The 25393-nt window shown below is 46.6% G+C and overlaps 1 protein-coding gene across 3 annotated transcripts in view; it reads left to right on the plus strand.

The window, feature by feature from the left end:
* Positions 1-25393, plus strand: part of CORO2A (coronin 2A) — a 59471-nt gene that overhangs the window by 21880 nt on the left and 12198 nt on the right. For 2 of the 3 annotated variants that reach the window (XM_060154770.1, XM_060154773.1), the window contains exons 2-3: positions 9010-9210; positions 25201-25317. In XM_060154770.1, the coding sequence (XP_060010753.1) occupies positions 9010-9210; positions 25201-25317 (318 nt within the window). Of the gene's footprint in view, positions 1-7080; positions 7132-9009; positions 9211-25200; positions 25318-25393 lie in introns of those variants that run through there. The other variant, XM_060154772.1, reaches the window with a different exon arrangement.

Below are 25393 nucleotides of genomic sequence, written 5' to 3' on the forward strand. Positions count from 1 at the left end.
CAAACCCAAGTCCGTGTGCCCCGTGCACAGTGAGGCCAAACAAACCGAAATGTCGGAGTTTGGAGCAGAGGAAGGTTCATTGCAGGGCTGAGCAAGGAGAATGGGGGGAGGGGGCTCGCGCTCAAAAGACCCAAACTCCCCCGTTGGTGTTCAGGGAAGAGTTTTCACAGGCAAAATCCGGGGTGAGGGCTGCAGGGTGTGTGACTTTCTTCTGATTGGTTGGTGGTGAGGTAACAGGGTGGTGTTCCAGGAATCTCCTGCTCAACCTGAAGTGACCATCCTTCTTCTAGGTGAGGGCCTTAGTTCCCGTAGAAGAACTCAAAGATACATTGTTACGTGTATCCCGTACATCCCTTGAGGATGAAGCAGCTCTGCTTTATCTCTGCACTTTTGTCTGACTGCTTTTCCTTTGTTTCTGCATTCTCTCATCTCCCTGGTTAGTAACTGTGTCAATCTACCCTTTAGAACTAAGGGAAGGAAGGTCTAGGAGGCTGCGGGCTTTTGTACCCTGGAGAGACGTGCTCAAATAAATGCCTTTCCTCTCTGGGTTCTTCTGAATCCACAGAGATTGTTAGTTAGCTTCTCACGTGCCTCATCAATGTGGTGAGCACCGAGGGTCGGAACTCTGCACCTAGCGGGCTGCTTTGCACTTTCTGGTTTGGGATTTTTACTCAGATCCCCAAAATGTTGGGCCCTCAGCACGTACCTGTCATGTACTAAATCAAATCTTAATGTCCTGTAAACATTGGGACCACAACGATCTTCACAGCAAACATCTGTTGAGGACTAAGTATGCACCGGCATTGCTCCATGTACTGGGCGGATTATCTCATCTAATTTTCAGGGCAGCCCTGTGGGAGAGTGTGGACCCAGGACTAAACAGTTCGGTTCTGGATTCCAGCTCAGCCGCCTACTTGCTGTGTGATTTTGGGCACGTTACTTAACCTATCTGTGCCCCAGTTTTCACATTTGTAAAAATGGGGTGATAATAATGTTGCAGGAAGAGGGGGACCCCTTCCAGGGCCCAAGAGTGGGCTCTTGTCTAACACTCAGGAATGAATTGTCTGAGAAGATACATGGGCTGACAAAGCAAAAGCAAAAGACTTTATTGGAAAGAGGCACCCGGTGGAGAGCGGTGGGGTAAGGGAACCCAGGAGAATTGCTCTGCCACGTGGATCGCGGTCTCAGGTTTTATGATAATGAGGTTAGTTTCCAGGCTGTCTCTGGCCAGTCATCTTGCTTGTGTCCACATTTGGTCTGACTCAGGGTCCTTCCTGGGGGCACGCATCTCTCAGCCAAGATTGATTCCAGCACAAAAGTTTCTGGGAGGTTGGTAGGATATATTATAGGCTGGCGTCTGCTCCCTCCTTTTGGCCCCTCCTGAATTCTTCTGTCTGACGGTAGCTTATTAGTTCCATGTTCCTTATTGGGACACCTCCTGTTGTGAGATAACTCTTGCAAGCGGTCATTATCGTGCCTGGCCAGGGCGGGCGGTTTCAGTCAATGGTTCTCTAACACCTGTACTTAACCAGATTGCTGTCAGGGTCAAGTTAGTACCTGGAACATACTTCACGTATAATACGCAATGTGTTAGCTATTATTTGTTATTATGCCTGATTTTACTGGTGAGGAAATAGACACATTAAGTAACTGGCCCAAGGTCACATGGGCACAGTGGACATGTCCTATAATTACACTGTTTAGTTGGGTAGCCGGTAGCCATGTGCGTCTCTTGAACACTTGAAATGGTAGTGCAACTGAGGAGCCAAATTTTACATTTCAATTCATTTTAATTGATTTTAATTTAGAAGCCATGTGTGACTAGAGACTCCGTGTTGGTCAGAGCTGCTGCCTGGGTCCCATACCCAGTGACCCGATTCAAGTGATTCTAATGTGCATTCAAAGTTACAAACCACTGCCCTGTGCTTTAGCAGCCAGTTAAGATCGTGGCATCTCATCCTTTCCCGCTCTCAGCCATTTCCCTGAGAAGTGTACACGTGTGGAGAACAGTGACTGAATTGCCCCTTTACCCTGCACAGAATAAGCACTTTACAGACCTTGGATTTTTCTGCTTTGAGGTGTTCTGTTCTTTGGTCCAGGATGTTGGGCTCTTTCAGAAGTTCGTTCTAGAGCCTTCTGTCTCACAGGCAAGTTTTCAGAGTCAAGGCTACTAGTGACTTACTGTAGAATCGTTGCATGTAAATAGGGTAAAAGTTCTCTGGAGACCTCTATGGTAGGTGGCAGTGGAACAGGAGGGAAGAGGACAGGGCACAACCTTTAAAAGAATGGCATAATAGAACATGACAAAAACTGGTTAGAACCAACTAGGTCCAAGATGGCAGAAGATTCGACTTCCCATAGACCTTGAGCCTCATATGCTCATTATAATTCATTAGCTAAGTGACACACCCACCAACGCCATGACAGTTCTGAGGCCAACCATCAAAGTTCAAAAAGCAGATGGTGGCCCAATTCCTGGAAATCTCCACCGCTTCCCCAAAATAGTTGGGATAATCCTCCTGTTCATTAGTCTATGAAATTACGCAGCCCATAAAAACTAACCACCCCATATTTCAGGGCCTCTCTCCTGAGATGGCCCACACTCCATCTGTGGAGTGTGTTTTTCTCTAAATAAACCTACTTCTTACCTATCACTTTGTCTCTCACTGAATTCATCCTGTGACAAGACATCAAGAACCTGAGCTTCATTAAGTCCTGAGACCAGGTGTGTGATCTCAATTAAAAGACCATGGGTTCGGGCTTCCCTGGTGGCGCAGTGGTTGAGAGTCCGCCTGCCGATGCAGGGGACACGGGTTCGTGTCCCGGTCCGGGAAGATCCCACATGCCGCGGAGCGGCTAGGCCCGTGAGCCATGGCCGCTGAGCCTGCGCGTCCGGAGCCTGTGCTCCACAACGGGAGAGGCCACAACAATGAGAGGCCAGCGTACCGCAAAAAAAAAAAAAGACCATGGGTTCAAGGACTTCCCTGGTGGCACAGTGGTTAAGAATCTGCCTGCTAATGCAGGGGAACACGGGTTCCAGCCCTGGTCCAGGAAGATCCCACATGCTGCGGAGCAACTATAAGCTCGTGCGCCACAACTCCTGAGCCTGCGCTCTAGAGCCCACGAGCCACAACTACTGAAACCCGCGTGCCTAGATCCCATGCTCCACAAGAGAAGCCATCGCAATGACAAGCCCGCGCACCGCAAAGAATGGTAGCCTCGGCTCGCCGCAACTAGAGAAAGCCTGCGCGCAGCAACGAAGACCCAATGCAGCCATAAATAAATAAATTTTTTTTTTTTAAAAAGCCCATGTGTTCAAGTCCCAATCTGGGTTTGTCCAGGTTCAAGTCCCAATTTGAGTTGCACGGTTTCAGCAGGGTAACCAACTTTTCCCTTTTTGCTTGAGACTTTCCTGATTTTAGCACTGAAAGCCCTGCATCCCAGGAATACCCACCCCACACACACCCTGGACAAACCAGAACAGTTGGTCACCTCCTTCTGTGGAGAGCGACAAGGTCCCTTCTTGCTTCCATGGTTAGGCAGAGACCTGCATTGACAGCAGCGGGGCCTTGACCTCAGCTGGACCTTGGCATCCTGAGCCAGATATCTCACCCCTTCCTGTGGGTGGATCAGAGGCCCTGATAAGGACTTAAGGTGAATTAAAAAGGTGCTTTCCTGTCAAGTTTGGGGTCAAGGCCAAGATCTAGATAAACTCTATTATGGATAATTGTCAACCCAGGATTAGAGTCAAGACATGGGACCCACCCATAATTAGGCAGGTATTGTGTTGATTCTTGGTCTTTGTAGATCACCTTCAAATACAGAGTCCTTTCCCCTTATGGTAATCTTTTTTCACTTTGTAAAGCTAGGAAACTTGTGATTGTAATCTCCCTCTTTTAACTGTGGCTGAGGTAAGTGTGGTGGTTCAGACCCTCCCAGGAGGCGTGTTTGGGGGCAGCTCGATGACCACAAGGTCAGGTTTTAAGGGAAAAAATAAAATACAATTCCAAATATGAAATGTGGAAACAGAAACTTACTAAGGGGACAATGGTAGCCAGGAATGCCAGACTCCTCCCCACCGCTGACGTTCAAAGACCAAATCAGGTAATTTCATTCTCCCTGAGGCCAGGAACAGCGCAATTAATGAATAATCTATTATGCTGCTTTGTACCACACCCAGTTTGGGTTCGGTTTCAGCCACCCTGCAGCTAACCCTTGTCCTGCAATGATTCAGGGCTAGGCTGGGAAGATAGGCCTCTGGAGCCAGGCAGGAAAATCTCTGTGTCTCTGTCTCCATCTCTCTCACACACATCAGAGAGGAGCACGAGGTGGGAAGAGGGGCATCTGGACCACGTCTTGGCTTCTGCTTGCCATCTCCACTCCTACTAATTTGATCTTGGTCAAGTCACTTCCTCTGCACCAAATGGGGACAACAGGCCTCAGGAGAGTTGTAAGGGATAGGACAGGCAGCAAGCCATTCCCCTGTCAGGCACTGAGATGTAAACTCAGTGGGGACTTCCCTGGTGGTCCAGTGGTTAAAACTTCTCGCTTCCACAGAAGGGGGCATGGGTCCAATCCCTAGTCTGGAACTAAGATTCCCCATGTGCTGCACGGCACGACCAAAAAATAAAAATAAATAGATAAAGAATAAACTCAGTGGGGTGTTAAACCCAGCGATGACTAAATCTTTTTGCAGGGCAGGGAATTCACAGCACAAAGAGCCTAATCCCATGGCATCAGGCCAGCTAAGCACCCTTGGGATAGCAGCAGCAGAATGGGTGCCACCGCCTGCTTTGTGCCCTAATGGGCTGGCCCGCTATGCCTAGGAAGACCTGCTATGGCTTTGATGTGGGCCCAGCTGGATGGGACCAGGCAGGATAGGACAAGTGGCGTGGGGTAAACCTGTCCCGGATTGATGTTCTGGCCCAGCCCGTGGGCAAGGGCCTCACAGTGCTGAAGGCCCGCTATGGTCCTCATTTTCAGGCAAGTGCCTGCTTGTGGGGAAAGTAAAACTCCTGCTCTCTGAATTGCTGAGTCCTTAAACTCATTCATGCACTGATAAACACAGGCACGCATGTGCAGTACATGCACAGACACAAACACCCAAACAGAGGCACAGGTGCACACCCACCCACAGGGGTACACGAGCACGTAGGAACACCCTGATCAGTGCAGTGTTCACACACAGACTTGCACACACAGTGCACACACATTCGCACAAACTTCACCCACATATGTGCATGCACAGTCCTATACCTGGGGCAAAGGGAGAGACGGCCCACCTGGCTTGGTGCCACCCACCCACTTCTGTGAGTTTCCCTCATGGCTACAAGTCTGGAAGAAGCTTGGCAGTGGAGGTAAGGTGTTGAAGCCAGGTGGGGTGGGATGGGGGAGAGGAGTTCGGCACGGGGGTCGGGGGGCATGAGGTTCACACTGCTCAGAGGCTGGCCGGCCTCATCAGTGGAGGCCAATAGCCCCTTCGCCAGAGGACGTCCGCTTGGTTAACTGAGCCTCGTTTTCCTTTGCTGTGAAGTAGGGGCGATAATGGTCATGACACTTCCCCTTGGGACTGAGGTGGAATCCAGGGTGTAATGAGTGTGAAAGAGCTTTCATCATCATTATCTGGAGCTGAGGGCTGCAGAGACAGAGCTGCACCTCCTCCTAGCTGTGTGACGCCAGGAAGGTTGCTTCACTTTTCTGCCTCAACTCCTACATCTGTAACAGGGAGCAAGGTAGCACCTAAGTTCATACAGGGGAAGCGCTTGGAACGGAGCCTGGCACATAGCAAGCACCCGAAACTAGGAGTTGCTATTGCCATGGAGGTGACTGTGAGCTCCAGGAGAGCATTGCCCAGGCCTCTTATGGCCCCTGACCCTGAACCTGGAACCAGAGCCGTCCCCCAGGTGTGAAGGGAGAGTGCTGAGAGTGGCCAGAGGGGCCAGGACTGTTGATGCTGGCCAGGTCATGTTGATTTCAGCAGGCATGACTGGCCCCCTCACCACACAGCCCACCATGGGCACCAAGGCTGCTTTATCCCCCTCCCATGTTTTTCACTAACACGTCCCATCCTCTCCATCCCCTCTGCCCTGCTTTTCAGCCCAGGCGACTGTCATGATTACCTCAGCAATCAGAGGAATCCACCTAAAAGTGAAAACTGGTCCTCATCCTCCCCTGCTATAACCCCTGCAGCAGCTCCCATTGCCCTCAGAGTCCAAGTCCTTTCACATGGCTCCTGAGGGGATCTGGGTCCTGCCTGCTTGCCCACCTCTTCCCTGCAGGCTCCTGTGCCCTGGCCACACCAAGCACAGGCAGCCATTGCCTGTCTACCATTGTTTGGGCCTGCCTGGGGCAATGTGTTAGTCAGGACGGGTAGGCTATGCTCTGTGACAAGTATCCCCACTATTTCTCTGCAGTTCACTCTACAAGTTTAATTCTCTGTCATGCTATATGAGTCAGTTTGGGGCAAGGTGCCCTATTCACACAGTCCCTTGGGGACCCAGGAAGATGGAAGCTGCACCGTCTGGAACATGTGGCCTCCTCATCCCTCCAGCCAAGGACGAGAGTTCTGGAGGGTCACCGGCAGGTCTTACACGCTTCAGCCGGGAAGTGGCACACATCACTCCCACCCACGATCCACTAGCTAGGACTAATAGTGGCTGCCTAACTGCAAGGAGGCTGGGATGTGAGGGGAGCAATGGAGTGTCTGGTGAGCATCACCGTGGGCCACAGAGAGACGCCCCCCACCCCCACCCCCAACTGCTGCTCAAGGTGAGGCAGGGGTGGGGGCCCAGGAGCTGAGCCTGCTGACTTGCCCCCTACTTTCCCACCCACAGCCCAGGCCCTAGGCTACTCCTCAGCTGCCACTAATTGCCAAGACCCCAGGGAGATCGTTATCCTTGCTCTTCTTTCCTTAGATGATCCTTAGGACCTGTTTCTCTCAGGGCTCAGTGCAGAGAAAAGCTGTACTGCTCCTTAGCAAGTGCAGGCATTTATCTTACAGACAGTGAGTAAATCCCTTTCTGATTCTGTTTCCCTTGTCGAATTGACCACTAGGAAGCTCCGACGCAAAACCTCCCCTGTGTGCTGGTCCTGGCAGCACACAATCGTAGCTTGACTCCCCCTACATTTCAGGTGATCTCTTTTTGTTCCTGCACTTTCCCTCTGTCCCCATTTCCTCACCATGGCTTTTTTTATTTCCTTCTATCTGTGTTTTCTCTATTTCTGTAAGGCTTCTTACATCGTTTCTGGGATTGGATGGGCATTGTTAGGCAGTCCCTGCGTTCCGTGCTACTTCCTGTAGCTCTGGCAAATGCAGCCAGGGTTTTGGGCAAAGCTCCCTAAAGGAAGGTTGAAATGTCTGAGCTTCACAGGACAGACCTGCCGCCACGAGGCTGATGGTACCTGGTGCTGTGTAAAGGGAGGGCACCTGGGAGCTGGGGGAAGGAAGGGTTTGGACTCATAGTGATGGGTAGAGACAACAGTGGGCTGGGAAGAGCAAGCCAAGCAGAGGGAAAGGCAAGGGTGAAGGCCCAGAGGACTGGAAATGCAGGAGCAGGTACCAGGGAAGCTGCGTGGTGTGCTTTGTCTGGAAGGAGCCGTTTAGAAGATGAGCAAGAAAAAGCGAAATCTTGGGATATAGGGTGGGACCCAAGCTGAGTTTGGCCTTGATCCTGTAGGACAGCAGTGAATGGGGAGCATCAAAGGGTGACCTAAGGTGGGGGCCGGGGAGGGAGGAATATAGCCAGGTTTGGTGTCCAGAACAATCCCTCTGGCTGCATGAGGAGCGTAGATGGGAAGGCCCAGTGGGTCAATGAGACTGAGGGGAGGGGGTTTGAACTGAGCAGCAGCAGGGCCAAGAGGAGGCCACATGATATATATTTGGCCACTAATGAGCCCTAGACCCTCTTACAAGCCATTCATGATCTAGCCCTGCTCACCCCTCCAGCTCGTGTTCTCCTCGTTCACATCATCCAGTTTACATGTATATGTGTGTGTGTGTGTGTGTGTGAATATATATTTTCTTTTTAGCATCTCCTTACTAATCTTACCAAACCATATGTAGTTTCCCAAACATTCCACGTTCGCTTCTATCTCAGGGCCCTTGCTCAGGCTGTTCCATCTGCCTGGGACACCTCCCCCAGCTCACCCTTTTCCAGCCTACATGGCCAACTCCTTCTCATCCTTCAAATCACAGTTCACGTGTCACTTCCTCTGGGAAGCCCTCCCTGACTGCCATGTAGAAACGTCCATTATTACCTATAGTACACTGGGTCCCAGTGGCCCAGACTCCGCTAATGTCCTCACTCATAGGACTCTTCACTCCTGTAAGGCTGGGCTCAGGCTTGCTCTCTCCAAACCCCCAGTGCCTGGCACAGGTGGTACTCAGTAAATATTGAGTGAACAAATACAAGGCCGGATGAGGAGAGAGGGAAGGTTAAGATGGCTGGATGATAATAGTGGTAGTAATTATTACTGTTGAGCAAGGGATCTTAGTGTATCATCTCATTTCATCCTCATGACAAGTCTATGAGACAGATACTTTCTTTATCCTCATTTTACAGATGAGGAAACTGAGACTTCAGAATTTAAGTCATTTGCCCACCCAGCTGGCAAGCACAGAGCTGGAATTGGAGCCTGGGCAGGCTGGCTCCAGAGGACACTATATTTCCCACTTAGCTGGGTGGGGAGGCTGGCCTGTCTGGTGAAGTGCTGGATAGGGGAGGGAACGGAGGGAGTTCTCTCTACGGTTTTTCTGCCTTTTTGTTTTCGCACACGAAGGGATGAAAAGCAAACAGGTGAGCAGTAGTTGTACGCCATCTCACCAGGTCCCTGGAAGTAGCCACAATTATAGCCTGTTCACCTGGGTGCCCTTCATAGCACGTCACTGTCCTCATAGAACTGACCGCTGTCCTGGTCCTGCCCTCTTATGTCCTCTCCAGGTGAGACTCCGTGTGTCCTGCTGTCAGGTTGCGAGCCTCACAGCCCTTCTGTCCCATTTGTCTCCTGCAGATGTCATGGCACCCCCAGTACCGGAGCTCCAAGTTCCGCCATGTCTTTGGCAAACCAGCCAGCAAGGAGAACTGCTACGACTCCGTGCCCATCACCCGCAGCGTCCACGACAATCATTTCTGTGCTGTGAACCCCCGCTTCATTGCAGTCGTGACTGAGTGTGCTGGTGGGGGGGCCTTCCTCGTCATCCCCTTGCACCAGGTAAGGATGCCTGCTAAGCTCAGGCCCAAATAGCTCTCTGGAGGCAGCACAGGACAGAGAGAGAGTAGAAAGAGCCTCAGTTTTGGTTCCATATGTGAGTTCAAGTCCTAGCCCTGCCTGTTACCAGCCATGTGACAATGAATAAGTCATTTCACCCCTTTGAGTCTTGGTTTTCTCATTGAAAAAGTATACCTCTCCTGGGATTTCAGCTTCTAGCAGTTGTTTAGGACTCCTAGGACCTCCCCTCCACCCCATTGCAACGTAATTCATTCATGAATAACATTTAATTCTTAATGCATTGCTGGGCTCACAAGACATTGGGGAAATCTCCAAAGCCTCCTCCTCTCTCCAAGAAAGGAAAAAAACCTTGAGCCGAAATTTAAGTAGGAGAGGTAAGCAGCAAGTGAACAGGAAGAACAGGCTTGTCCTGCGGCAAAGGTTGACGGTGTAAGTTGGGCCACATGCAATTGCTGATTATTTAACAGTTTTTGACCCCCAGAATGGTGGTTTCATATAGACTAACTTAATAGCAGATCTTTTCAGAATCCTGAGTTTCTGCCTTGAGGTAGAATCTCTGAAGGGGCTAGAGGGATCCGGGTTTGGTAGTGCCTCTGGTTTGCAGCAGAAGCAGATAGAAGGTTTCTCCAGAGGAAAGCATTTCCAATGTGAACAGGATTCCCACAGATTAAGATCAGGGAAATTCATAAACTGAGAACACCAAGCATGTAAGCCTCCATGAGTAAGCATCCACTGAAAGAACAAACAACAGACTTAGAACCCCTTTTAGTTAAAATCACAAATATAAATTGGAATCTCGTAGATCAGGTTTTCTGATCCCAATGCAATTGAGTTAGAAGTCAATAACAAAAGATAAATTTTAAATGCCCATTCATTTAGAAATGTAAAAATACTTGGAAATGAATGAGAATGAAATACATCACAAAACTTATGGGATGCAGGGAAAGTGGTGCTTCAAGGGAAATTTATAGCACTAATGCTTATATTAGGTGTAAAATTAACAACTAAACATTCAACCTGAGAAGTTAGAAAAAGGACAACAGAGTAAACCCAAAGAAAGTTTGAGGAAGGGGGTATTAAAGATCAGAAATCAGTGAAAAGAGCATCAAAGATCGATTAAAGAGGATCAGAAGAGCCAAGGGCTTCCCTGGTGGCACAGTGGTTGAGAGTCCACCTGCCGATGCAGGGGACACGGGTTTGTGCCCCGGTCCGGGAGGATCCCACATGCCGCGGAGCTGCTGGGCCCGTGAGCCATGGCCGCTGAGCCTGCGCGTCCGGAGCCTGTGCTCCGCAACGGGAGAGGCCACAACAGTGAGAGGCCGGCGTACCACAAAAAAAAAAAAAAAAAAAAAAAGAGCCAAAGTTAGTAGTAAATAGTTGGTTCCTAGAACAGACTGATAGACAAACCTCTGGAGAGGTGGTCAAGAATAAAAGAGAGAAGGTGCAAATAACTCCAAGAACAAACAAACAAACAAAATGCATTATCAGTAGAGCTTCAAAATATAAGACACTAATCTGAGCAGTTTTATGACAATATATTTGAAAACGTTGGCAATATGGACAAATTCCTACAAAAAAATATAACTTGTCAGGACCGATTCAAGTAGAAATAGAAAGCCTGAATGGTCCTTTAACTATTTTAAAAATTGCATAATAAATATCTCTCTTAAAGAAAACAGAAGAAAGAAGAGGCAGCCATAGAGTGAGAAAAGATATTGGCACAGTAATCATGACAAAGAGCTCATTTCCTGAGTGTATAAAATGGACTAGGGGAAAAAAAAAATGAACAGGTATCTCATAGCAGAGAAAATCCAAACGGTTACTAAACATTTGAAAACGTGCTCAACCTCGTTAATAAACCACAATGAGATACCACTGTGACCCACCAGATTGGCAAAAATATAAAATCTAATAATAGTGAGTGATGAAGAGGCCACGGAGCCCTCTGAACTCTCAGGCACTTCTGGGGGCAGGGTAAACTGGTACACGTGTGTTGGAACAAAGTGTGACCGTTTCTATTAAAGAGGAAAATGCACAGACTTGGAGATTCCACTCCAAGGTGTTTACCATGCAGAACTGTGTGCTTATGTCACCAGAACACAAATGCAAGAATATGCATGGGAGCATTGTTCGTGTTATCAATAAACTGCAAAAACCCAAATGTCCAAGAATTGAATATATAAATTACGGTATATCCATAGTGTGGAACATACACAATTATGAAAAGGATCAAAATATAAACACATACCACCACATGGATGAATCATAAAGACAGTGTCAAGGGAAGAAACCAAATAAATTACAACGTCACTACCTAAAGTTAAAAACAGACTAAATTAAACTATACTTTAAGGGATGCATAAGTAGGTACAAAAATCTTAAAGAAGAGCAAGCAGGGGAGGATAGCCAGGATAATAGTTACCCACTGGGGGAGGGAGGGAGTTATGATTGGAAAGTATTCCATAGCAGGGAGTCTCCTTTGTGCTAGTAATAGTTCATGGCAGTTATATGTTTAAATTTATTTTCCAACAATTCATTAAGCTGAACACTTACATTTTATGTACTTTTTTATATTATATTTTACACAAACACACACATAAGGGTGACACTAAGTCCATGTGGTTTTACAGGCGATTTCTATGTAACTTTCAAGGAACTGATTATTCCAATCTTTTACAAACATTTTCAGAAAATAGGAAAAGAGGGACTGCTCCCCTTTTGTTCTGAGGCCAGTGTAACCTTGATTCCAAGACCAGACAGGAACAGATCAAGAAAGAAAAATATCACTCAAGAAGATGAATATAAAATTGTTAGTTAATCAAATCCAGCATTGAATTAAAAAAAGATACATTCTGAGCAAGTTGGATTTATTCCAGAAACTAAGGGTGGTTTAATATTAGTTAACCTATAAATATAGATTATTTGCATTTGATAGAGTACAATACCCATTCATGATAAAAATTCTTTGCAAACTAGGAGAAGGGAATTTCACTAACATACAGGAAACAGAATTGTTTGAAATTTTGTTTTGAAAGAATCTCAACCCTGCAGAAAAGTTGCAAAAATACTTGAATAAAAGATTATCCTTGACTTAGATTCACCAATAGTTAACATTCTGCCAAATTTACGTTTTATCTTTTTTTATATCTTTCTCTCCATATATGTGTATATAGAATCTAACTCAGGATCATGAATTATGAGTTGTCATATCTCTTAGTCTACTTTATTTCATTATATTGACATTTTAAAGCAGTGAAGGCCCACTGTTTTGTAGGACATTTCTTTTTTGATTGTTTTGTTTTTTGTCTTTTGTTTTTCGATTTTTAAAATTTTTTATTTTTATACAGCAGGTTCTTATTAGTTATCTGTTTTATACATATTGGTATATATATGTCAATCCCAATCTCCCAGTTCATTCCACCACCACCACCATCACTGCCAGAGCCCACCCCACCCCCTGCTTTCCCCCCTTGGTGTCCGTACTGTAGGACATTTCTAAAATTGGATTTGTCCCATTGTTTCCTTGTGATTAGATTCATGTTATACATTTTTGGCAAGAGTATTAAACAAGTGATATATCCTCAGTTCATTATTAAATCATGTAACACATGATATCAGTTTATCCCATTATTGGTGATATTGGTGATATTTGTTATCTTTATTAATATGGTGCAGACATCATCATAAAGAAGGAATGTGAGAAACATCCCTTTAGGGAATTCCCTCGTGGTCCAGTGGTTACAGGACTCTGCACTTCATTGCCGTGACCTGGGTCCAATCCCTGATCAGGGAGCTAAGATCCCAGGGCGTGGCCAAAAAAAAAAAAAAAATCTTGGCAAGAAGGTGCTGGCCTGCACAGTAAGATTAGAAAAATAACTTAAAGGTATAAGGATTGAAAAGGAAGAGGTAAAACCACATTGTTTACTGATGTGATGTCTACATAGAAAACCAAAAGAAAGTAGAGTCAAATAATTAGAAAAATGAGTGTTTGGCACTCCCAGACTCATTCTATGAGGCCACCATCACCCTGATACCAAAACCAGACAAAGATACTACAAAAAAAGAAAATTACAGACCAATATCACTGATGAATATAGATGCAAAAATCCTCAACAAAATACTAGCAAACAGAATCCAACAACACATTAAAAGGATCATACATCATGATCAAGTGGGATTTACCCCAGGAATGCAAGGATTCTTCAATATATGCAAATCAGTCACTGTGATACACCATATTAACAAATTGAAGAATAAAAACCATATGATCATCTCAATAGATGCAGAAAAAGCTTTTGACAAAATTCAACACCCATTTATGATAAAAACTCTCCAGAAAGTGGTCATAGAAGCAACCTACCTCAACATAATAAAGACCATATATGACAAACCCACAGCAAACATCATTCTCAATGGTGAAAAACTGAAAGCATTTCCTCTAAGATGAGGAAAAAGACAAGGATGTCCACTCTCGCCACTATTATTCAACATAGTTTTGGAAGTCCTAGCCACGCCATCAGAGAAGAAAAAGAAATGAAATGAATACAAATTGGAAAAGTAGAAGTAAAACTCACTGTCTGCAGATAACATGATACTATACATAGAGAATCCTAAAGATGCCACCAGAAAACTATTAGAGCTAATCAATGAATTTGGTATAAAGTTGCAGGATACAAAGTTAATGCACAGAAATCTCTTGCATTCCTATACACTAACAACGAAAGATCAGAAAGAGAAATAAAGGAAACAATCCCATTCACCACTGCAACAAAAAGAATAAAATACCTAGGAATAAACCTACCTAAGGAGGTAAAAGACCTGTACTCAGAAAACTATAAGACACTGATGAAAGAAATTAAAGATGATACCAACAGATAGAGAGATACACCATGTTCTTGGATTGGAAGAATCAATATTGTGAAAATGACTATACTACCCAAAGCAATCTACAGACTCAATGCAATCCCTATCAAATTACCAGTGGCATTTTTTTTACAGAGCTAGAACAAAAAATCTTAAAATTCGTATGGAGACACAAAAGACCCCAAATAGCCAAAGCAGTCTTGAGGGAAAAAAATGGAGCTGGAGGAATCAGACTCCCTGACTTCAGACTATACTACAAAGCTACAGTAATCAAGACAGTATGGTACTGGCACAAAAACAGAAATATAGATCAATGGAACAGGATAGAAAGCCCAGAGATAAATCCACGTACCTATGGTCAACTAATCTATGACAAAGGAGGCAAGGATATACAATGGAGAAAAGACAGTCTCTTCAATACGTGGTGCTGGGAAAACTGAACAGTTACATGTAAAAGAATGAAATTAGAACACTCCCTAACACCATACACAAAAATAAACTCAAAATGGATTAGAGGGCTTCCCTGGTGGCGCAGAGGTTGAGAGTCTGCCTGCCGTTGCAGGGGACACGGGTTCGTGCCCTGGTCCGGGAAGATCCCACATGCCACGGAGCGGCTGGGCCCATGAGCCATGGCCGCTGAGCCTGCACGTCTGGAGCCTGTGCTCCGCAACGGGAGAGGCCGCAACAGTGAGAGGCCCGCATACCGCAAAAAGAAAAAAAAAATGGATTAGAGACCTAAATGTGAGACCAGACACTATAAAACTCTTAGAGGGGCTTCCCTGGTGGTGCAGTGGTTGGGAGTCCGCCTACCAATGCAGGGGACGCGGGTTCGTGCCCCGATCCGGGAGGATCCCACGTGCTGCGGAGCGGCTGGGCCCGTGAGCCATGGCCACTGGGCCTGCGCGTCTGGAGCCTGTACTCCGCAATAGGAGAGGCCACAGTGGTGAGAGGCCCGCGTACCGCAAAAAAACAAACAAACAAAACTCTTAGAGGAAAACATAGAACACTCTTTGACATAAATCACAGCAAGATCTTTTTTGATCCACCTTCTAGAGTAATGGAAATAAAACCAAAAATAAACAAATGGGACCTAATGAAACTTAAAACCTTTTGCAAAGCAAAGGAAACTACAAACAAGACAAAAAGACAACCCTCAGAATGGGAGAAAATATTTGCAAATGAATCAACGGACAAAGGATTAATCTCCAAAATATATAAACAGCTCATGCAGCACAATATTAAAAAAACAAACAACCCAATCCAAAAATGGGCAGAAGACCTAAATAGACATTTCTCCAAAGAAGACAAACAGATGGTCAAGAAGCACATGAAAAGCTGCTCAACATCACTAATTATTAGAGAAATGCAAATCAAAACTACAATGAGGTATCACCTCACACCAGTTAGAATGGGCCTCATCAGAAAATCTACAAACAACAAATGCTGGAGAGGGTGTGGAGAAAAGGGAACCCTCTTGCACTGTTGGTGGGAATGTAAATTGATACAGCCACTATGGAGAACAGTATGGAGGTTGCTTAAAGAACTAAAAATAGAATTACCATATGACCCAGCAATCCCACTACTGAGCATATACCCAGAGAAAACCATAATTCAAAAAGACACATGCACCCCAATGTTCATTGCAGCACTATTTACAATAGCCAGGTCATGGCAGCAACCTAAATGCCCATCAACAGACAAACGGATAAAGAAGTTGTGGTACATATGTACAATGGAATATTACTCAGCCATAAAAAGGAATGAAATTGGGCTTCCCTGGTGGCGCAGTGGTTGAGAGTCCGCCTGCCGATGCAGGGGATGCGGGTTCATGCCCCTGTCCGGGAAGATCCCACATGCCGCGGAGCGGCTGGCCCCGTGAGCCATGGCCACTGAGCCTGCACGTCTGGAGCCTGTGCTCTGCAACGGGAGAGGCCACAACAGTGAGAGGCCCGCGTACCGCCAAAAAAAAAAAAAAAAAGGGAACGAAATTGAGTCATTTGTTGAGACGTGGATGGATCTAGAGACTGTCATACAGAGTGAAGTAAGTCAGAAAGAGAAAAATATGATATATTAACGCATATATGTGGAACCTAGAAAAATGGTACAGATGAACCAGTTTGCAGGGCAGAAATCGAGACACAGATGTAGAGAACAAACGTATGGACACCAAGGGGGGAAAGTGGCAGGCGAGGTGGTGGTGGGATGAATTGGGAGATTAAGATTGACATATATACACTAATATGTATAAAATAGATAACTAATAAGAACCTGATGAATAAAAAAAAATTAAATTAAATTTAAAAATTCCAAAAAAATGAACAACTAGTGACACCTACAACAACAAGGATGAATCTCAGATGCATCATGCTAAGTAAAAGAAGCTAGACTTAAAAGGGCAAATATGTATGCATCTATTTATGTGACATTCTGGAAAAGGCAAAACTATGGGGATGGAAAACAGACCACTAGTTGCCAGTGGCTGGAGTTGAGGAAGGGTTGGCTACAGAGGGGCAGCAGGAGGTATTTTGGGGGGTGAGGGAACTGTGCCATATCTTGATTGTCAAAATAAACTGTATGCAAAAAAAAAAAAAAAGGAAAATGAGTGTTTGGAAAGTGGCTGGGTAAAAAATCAGAATACAAAAATGAATTGCATTTTTACATACCAAGAGTGCTTAGAAAATGTAAATATTTTCAGTAGAATAAGAAAAGTGTGAATACCTAGGAATAAATGAGCAAGACTTACTAGGAAAGGGCTTCCCTGGTGGCACAGTGGTTAAGAATCCGCCTGCCAATGCAGGGGACACAAGTTCAAGCCCTGGTCCAGGAAGATCCCACATGCTGTGGAGCAACTAAGCCCATGTGCCACAACTACTGAGCCTGTGCTCTAGAGCCCGTGAGCCACAACTGCTGAGCCTGCGTGCCACAACTACTGAAGCCCGCGTGCCTAGAGCCTGTGCTTTGCACCAAGAGAAGCCACCACAGTGAGAAGCCCACGCACTGCAACGAAGAGTAGCCCCCACTCACCCTAACTAGAGAAAGCCCACATGCAGCAACATAGACCCAATGCAGCCAAAAATAAATAAATAAAATAAATTAATTTTTTAAAAAAAGACTTACTAGAAGAAAATTACATAGGCTCATTGAAAGACTAATATTGAAGATGCCCTAAGTAAATGGAGATATGTACCATGTTCATGAATAGCCACTTTTTATCCCTCCCCCAAATGTCCACAGCATTCTCCTTTTTATGACATATTCTACAACACATTCCTTTCTTAGGATATCATGCCCTGAGTACTTTGAATTAGAGTCATTTGTGTTTTTCTGGTAGCACCTCCTAATGTACTTGCAATGGGGGGTAAGGGGGGAAGAACTAGTACTTTGCTTACCCATATATCACCTTTTGGGCACACACAGTTGGCGCTTATAAATTTTCATCAATTGAACAAATCTGTTCTCCATTTCTATACTTTTGCCATTTTAAGAATGTCATACAAATAGAACCATACAGTATGTAGCCTTTTGCACTTGACTTCTTTTACTCAGTACAATTCTCTGGAGATTCATCGAGGTTGATGTGTGTATCAACTGCTCATTCTTTTTTATTGCTGAGTAGTATTCTGTGGTGTGGTTGCACAGTTTGTCGAACCATTTGCTCTTGAAGGCCATCTGGACTGTTTCCAGTTTGGAGCTGTTAGGAATGAAGCTGCTATAAACATTTGTGTACAGGTTTCTTTTTTATTTCTTTTTAAAATATTATTTGAATTTATTGTATCATGAATATCACTAACAAAACATCAGAGGGGAGAAGGAAGAGAATTTATACCTAAAAGGAATCAATTCAAGAAATAGAATAAACATAGCAATATAAAAATATTAATTAGAAAACATACTTCAATATACAGGAATGGTCTCTTGTGGAACTGAAGTTTCATTTGTGTGTACAGGTTTCTGTGTGAACATAAGTAAGTTCACTTTTCTGGGATAAATGCCTAGGAGTGCAATCTCCCCGGATCATAAAGTAGTTACATGTTCAGTTTTATAAGAAACTGCCAGGATATTTTCACAAATATTTTTATAGCATAAGCAAAATATTACATGGAACATACTTCTAAAAAGTTCTTTGCTGTTTATCTGAAATTCAAATTTTACTAGGTATCCTCTATTTTTATTTGCTAAATCTGGCATCTCTATTCCCAGGTGATGCCAGTGCTGCTGGTTTACAAACTACATTTTCAGCAGCTAGGCTCTATTCTAGTTCTTTTTTTTTTTCTTGATTCTAGTTCTCTTTTATCATTAGGAAAAACTTTCAAACCCAAGGTAGGTTAAAAACATATAATGAACTCTGCATACTCAGATTCTAGAATCTTGAAGACTTTGCCACTCTTGCTTCATCCATCCTCTTTTTTCCCCTGAAGTTTTGTTTGTTTTTTAAGATTTTTTTTTTTTTGATGTGGACCATTTTTAAAGTCCTTATTGAGTTTGTTACAATAGTGCTTCTGTTTTATGTTTTGGTTTTTTTGGCCGTGAGGCATGTGGGATCTCAGCTCCCCGACCAGGGATCAGACCTGCCCCCCCTGCATTGAAAGGCGAAGTCTTAATCATTGGACCGTCAGGGAAGTCCCCTCTGAAGTTTTTTTTTAAAGCAAATCCTGGACAGTTTGTCATTTTACCCCCACAAAGTTCAGTTTGCAATTCTAAAACATAGTAACATTTTCTGACATATCCACAATGCTAGGATCACAGCATCAACAATATCTCCTGTGCCAACCGATTGCCTGTTAGGTAAAAATGCCTTTGACTGCCTCATGAGTGCCTCTTTGCACCTGGTTTGTTTGAATTAGGATCAAGAAAGGTCCACGCATTGCATTTGGTTGGCATTTTCTTAAGTAACCACATCCAGTGTGACGGAACAGGGGGGAGAGGCTGAGAGAGGGAAAGGACACACATGCTGGTCCCATCGTGCAGTGCTTACCTGGGCAGATAGGCCTGCGGGCCCTTTTTCATGTAGTCAGCGGGGACAGGGCTTATGCTCTGCCTTTGTTAGCTCATTTTCTAGGAAGTATTGCTCCATCGTACAGATGAGAATGCTGAGGCTCAGGGAGCTGACTGCCTGAAGGACCCTGAGCAGGGAAGGGTGAGGACCCAGACCTGGGCATGGTCTTGGGCCCCACTCTCATTCAGCTGACCTGCACTCCTGAGGTTTACCTCTGGTTTACATTGGCTCCTTGTCAGTTACCAGGGATTAAGTCCCATCCGGGCACAGAGAGTGTTAGTAAAGGAAGGAAGGAAGAGACAAGCTAGCTAGTTCCTTATTGGAAAGAAGGATTGGAAGGTGCCTGGCCTCACCACCATGTCCCAGAAGTTATTCTCAGAAGGGCCAGGCTGTCCCAGGTGCTGTCAGGTGTCCCGAGGGGAGTGACTCCGCAGTCCTTTCCTCTTGCACGCTGAGGCCCAGGGTGAGCCCCTTGCAGGGTGGCTCTTGCAGCCTAGGCAACCAAGGGCTGTGCTCTGGGAACAAAGGCACGGTGGGAAGGTGTGGGGACAGGCCCGCCCTGAGCCTGGGGACATGCCAGGTTGGGCTCTGGACCCTGGCGCCCGGCCTACAGCAGACCCACTGCATCAGAGTGGGAGGTGGACTTTGCTGTGAGGTGTGGAGGTCGGGAGGAATGCCAGCAAGAGCAGGCAGAGCCCTGGGGGTGTGCCCTGCAGCATCACTGGGAGTGGACCAGGCCAGAGTCGGGCATGGGCCTGACACATGGCGAACAGGTGCCTGGGAGCCGGGGTTAGGGGAGCACTTCACTGCTGTGCTCTTAGAGGCCAGCTGGACCCTTCTTAAAGCCTATGTCAGACCATGTCACTCTTTTGCCTAAACACCTCCCAGGACCCCCCATTGCCTGCACACAAAGTCCTGACTTGCTCATCAAAATCCTTCATCCCCATCCCAGCTGACGTTTTGAACCTTAGAGCCTTCCACAGCATACACCTGTCCCCTCCACACTCAGGTTCCCCTTCTAGAAATGCAGGATATAGGCTAGTCGATTTTACTTTTTTATTTGGGGGGAAAGTCTCTTCCAGTTCTAGGGGTCTATTAAGCCTGGAAAAGAACATGTTCAAGGAATGGGTCCTCTGCCTTCAAATATCAAGGAGCTGGCCCTGGGGCCGGGGGAGTGGGATGGGAGTGGGGGTATCTATGGGGTCCCGAAAGACAGAGCTAGAACCAGAAATGGAGAGTGAGGGGAGCAGGGAGGGCCACAGGGACGCTACACCAGGCTCCGAGTAAGAAGCGCTTTCTCACAGTTCAGCAAGGTCTAAAAGTGGAATAAACCAGCTAGGGAGGAAGTGAGCTTCCCATCTCTGGAGGTAACCAAGCAGGGTTACCAGATAGCCTCTGCAGTTCACCACTTCCAGCCCTGGGTGTGGGGTTCTATGGTGAACATTCCCCATGCTCATCTGTGTATGTGAGGGGAGGGCTGATGAATGACGCTCTGCCCTAAAGCTTCCTGGGAACATGATTTGCATTTTAGCAGCACGTGTGTTCGCAGGATTAGGGAACACTCCTGTCATCTTTCCCCTGCTCAACTGTCTCTTCTGGGGAGCCCTCTGGCTAAGTCTCACCCCCTCTAGTTAGGACATGACTCATCTGTCCACTTGTCCATCTCTCCATGGGCATCTCTCTCTGTGCAGGGTGACTGTCTCCATGCCCACAGCCTCTCCCCTCTTCTCTGACCTCCTCTACTGTCCTACCCATCAATGTACCTTCCCTGCTGTCTGCTTTTGCATCCTCTCTGCTTAAAACCTACCTAAGGCCCAGCCTTTCTGGCTTGAAATGCCTCCCCTTCACCATAGCCTGGTCAAAGTCTCCCTTTCTTTAAGGCCCAATTGAAAGGCCTCCTCCTCCAGGAAGCCTTCTTTGATTAATCCCCCCAGGGCCTTTCTTCTGCCTCTGTTTCTCTCTGTGAGCCCTGAGTACACTACATCCTGTCACCTCCACAGATTGGAGGCTCCTGCAGGGCATGGACCATGAGTAATTCACCTTTTGCCACCAATTGCACGCGTCATAGGACCTGGCACATAGTAGGTCCTCAGTGAAAGGCCTCCATGATGCTGATGATACCTATGGTGTGAGGATAGCAAGAGGCAGACCAAGAATGAGAGGAAGCTTTCCCAGTTCTCATGGTTCTGCCGTGGGTGGAGTGGCTCTGATTGTCAACCCTTCCGACCCCCAGCTTCTGCATTATCAATGGGGATTTTTGCACTACTTCCTGGGGTGGTTGGAGGTAAATCAAATAATATTAGCAGAGCCCCTAACACAGGGCCTGGCACATAAATGACTCCCTAAATTATGATTCCTGAAGAAAATACTTGCAAACCTGTTCCTTATAGATGTGATAATGTTCTTGAGTCCGTCAGTGGGAATACCATCAAGACATCAATTTATTCACTGAGGGCCCCCCTGGAGCCATTGCCCATCAGTTGTGTAGGAAGTGATAGGAGCCGCCCATGGAAGCTTGGCCTCACACTAAGTACACCCCTGGGCCCCTCTGAAACATACTGAGCAACAATAAAACTGGGTAATTGTGATTAATTATTATCACAATTAATAAATGTGTGAGTTCTGATGAACTTAAACTGGTGAATTTCCTGAGAGCTTACCATGTACCAGGCAGAGTCTTTTTCTTTTTTTTTCTTTTTTTATTTTTTTCATTTGGCCGTGCTGCGCGGATCTTAGTTCCCCGACCAGGGATCGAACCCAGGCCCCAGCAGTGAAAGCGCTGAGTCCTAACCACTGGACCGCCAGGGATTCCCGAGGCAGAGTCTTAAGCACTTTATGTGTATGAACTCATTTAATCCTCATACCCACCCTAGGAGATTCTACTACTGTTGCCATTTTGTAGATGAAGAAACTGAGGCACAGAGAGCTGAGGTCACTTGCCCCAGATCACACAGCAGTAAGTGCTGTAGCAGGGATTCAAACCCGGGAAGCCAGATCAGCCTGCCTGCCTAACCTCTTCTACACTGTGCAGCCTACTTCTGCCTCCCGTGTCCACCTGGGCTGTGGGGAGGGTCTCCCGAGGCCATGACTCTGATGCTGTTCTGGGGACAGCCGGCTCCCTGTGAACCCTAGAGGTCACAACAATAGCCCTACAGCCTCTCCCATCCTGGCAACTGAGGTCCTCCACGCACCTGGCTCTGTCTTATGGGTCCTACAGTCCCATTCACTCCGTCTGCCCCAGGGCGGCCCCTCAGAGACTCAGAGGTGGCGTCTCTCCAGGCTGAGCAGCTGCCTGGGTTCTACAAGGAGGGCGGGTGTATCTCCTCTGATTTAGAGCCTGCACCCCCGTAAATCAGAGGCCTGTCCCTGACTGACTGCTGGCCTAATGGGCTGAAAGGCAGCAGTGGCCTCCTAATTATAAATGTCCCTGCCCTGACAGGGCTTTTAGCAGCCCGGTCAATAGCCCATCAGACTGGCTAATGTCTGTTAATGTCAGTCCTCCACACAAACCCTTTTAGACACAGAGCCTGCCAGCCTCTGGGGAGGAGCAGCCATCCCTTGCTTGCTGAGAAGGAAGAGAAGCTGTGTGGGGCTGGGGCCTCTGCTCTTAGAGGCCTGGGAGGAGTGCCCATCAGAGCCAGGCATGGCTCTCAGGCACCTCCAGGTCTGAGGCAGACAATGTACAGAGGCTCTCTTCCCTGCCCAGGGGCTCATTTTCTCTATCCATGGAGAAGCCAGACCCATCCAAAAGAAATGGAACTTTTGCTCACCTCCTCACACATCATTATCAAATGACACAAGTCCAAAGTCTTTCCTTTATTTTCTCTCTCTCTCTCTCTCTCTGAATGTGTATGTGAAAGTATTCTTTTTTCTGAACCCTTTGAGGGTAAGTTACATACATCTTTGCTCTTTATCCCTAAATACTTGTGTGTTTCCTAAAAATAGGAATATTCTCTTAGGTAACCGCAGGACATTGTCAAATTCACTCAGCTTAACGTTGCAACAATACTTTAATCCACCATTCACATTCCAGTTTGTCAAATAATGTGCTTTATAGCGTTCCCGCTCCAGGAAGGGATCCAGTCTAGGGTGAGGTTTCCCTTTCCCGAGGGGCAAGATCGGAATTGGGCAAAGTACTTCTGAAGGGGAGCCCGGGACCACAGCCTGTTTGCAGAGCTACTGAGATGCATGCATAAAACCGCCGTGAACCAGAGTCTCAGTTGTCTGTCCTCTAGTTTACCAGGGGTGAACAGGGGTGTCCTGTGTCTGTTCTCACAGCAGCTCCCTGCTTTGCTGCCCTAGTAAGCAAGGCCAGGGACCATCACTGGTCTTTGCTTCATCTCCCTTGGGCACGGTCTCAGGACGTCCCACAAGAGTGCAGTGGTCTCTGCAGAGTTCGGGAGGTGAGGGAAGGAGAGACTGTGGGTATTCCCTGAGCTCACTCTGTTCTTCAAAATTAATTTTTAAATATCATGAGACAGTTAGTTCTGTGAAGTCAAGTACTACGTCTTATGTTCACCCAGCACCTCGCATAGGGCCCGTCCCCTAGGTTCCTCGTAAAGATGTGGTGAATGGGTGGGTGTTGGCCAGTTTTCTTCTCCACTTTCTCCCTCACTTAGATATAAAAGTGGAGCCTTCCGGTGGGTGGGCTGCAGAACCTGAGGCTGGCTAGTGGATGTGGCGGTGCCTGCGTTGGCAGGCAGAGGGCCTGGTCCTGGTCCCTGTCCTGCCAGGGCAGTGCAGTGTGGTGTGTAAAATGTGTGTGTTGGTCCCTGCCAGCTGCTGGTTTCTGTGGCTGAACTGGTGTAGTTGTCCCATGGCCCAGGAAATCTCAGCTTCAGGGCTGTGTAGCCTGAGCTGTGAAAACTGTGTGTCCTCCTATCACCTGGGCAGGAATTCTCAGCAGGAAAGAGAGGAAGGGAAGAAAATGCTCTTTTTTTTAATTGAAGTATAACTCACATACCACAAAATTCACCACTTAAGTGTACAATTCCATGAGTTTTAGATGTTCACGTGGTTGTGTAACCATCACCCCTAATTTGAAAATGATTTTATCACCCCCAGAAACCCCACACCCATTAGCAGTCACTCCCCATTGCCCCCTCCCCCCAGCCCTAGGCAACCACTGCTCTGCTTTCAGTCTTCATGGATCTACCCATTCTGGATCCCACCGCCCACCCCTGTCCCCCCACTGCATGGCCTGTGGGATCCTAGTTGCCTAGCCAGGGATTGAACCCAGGCTCTCGGCCGTGAAAGTGCTGAGTCCTAACCACTGGACTGCCAGGGAATTCCCCCTATTCTGGATTTTTCATATCATTATTCAGGGTTCTGAATTCCAGGTACCAGGGGGTGTGTTCATTTGCTCAAGCAGTGAAACTACATCCGGTACATCATCTAGTGGAATCATGCGGTATGTGGCCTTTTATGTCTGGCTTCTTCCACTTAGCATGATGTTTTCAAGGTTCACCCACGTCAAAGCATGTGTCAGTACTTCATTCCCTTCTTTGACTGAATAATATTTCATCGTGCGAATATACTGCATTTCAGATATCCATTTATCCATTGATGGACATGTGGATTGTTTCCACCTTTTGGCTATTATGAATAATGCTGCTGTGAACATTGGTGTACAAGTCTTTTTGTAGACCTATGTTTTTACTTCTCTTGAGGCTATACCTAGGAGTAGAATTACGGTGTCATGTACTAACTCTGTGTAACCTTTTGAGGAGCTGCCAGACTGTTTTCCACAGTGGCTGCACCATTCTTGCATTCCCACCAGCAGTATATGAAGGGAAACGTCCTTTTACTGAACACCTACCCTGTGCTAGGCACTGTGCTAGACCCTTCCCACACCTCGTCTCCTATGATCCTCACATGAACGCTCTGAAATACCTATCATCGCCTCTATTTTACTGAGGAGGATACTGAGGCTCAGAGAAGTGCCGTGACTCCCCCAGGATCACACAGGGGTTAGTGGTAAGTCCTAGATTCACTCCCAGTTCTGCCCCGTACGTTTTCTTATCTACTCGGTGATTGCTGCCCGAGGGACCCTCCAGGTGCTAAAGTGGAATTAGCCCCCTCCCTCCCCAACCTTCCTGGGTACTGTTTTACAGACGGGAAAGTTGGACCCCCACTACCCAAAGGTCTGCGGGCACAGAGGGAACGTCTTAGACGTCAAATGGAACCCTTTCAATGATTTTGAGATCGCCTCCTGTTCTGAAGATGCCACGGTGAGTGTCAGTGCGTGAGGCGTTTCCCTTTCCCGAGAGGAGTGGGACTGGGGCAGAGGGAGACGGCATGGTGTCT

The sequence above is a fragment of the Lagenorhynchus albirostris genome, chromosome 7, assembly GCF_949774975.1.
Source record: "Lagenorhynchus albirostris chromosome 7, mLagAlb1.1, whole genome shotgun sequence".
In the NCBI taxonomy this organism is placed as follows: domain Eukaryota; kingdom Metazoa; phylum Chordata; class Mammalia; order Artiodactyla; family Delphinidae; genus Lagenorhynchus; species Lagenorhynchus albirostris.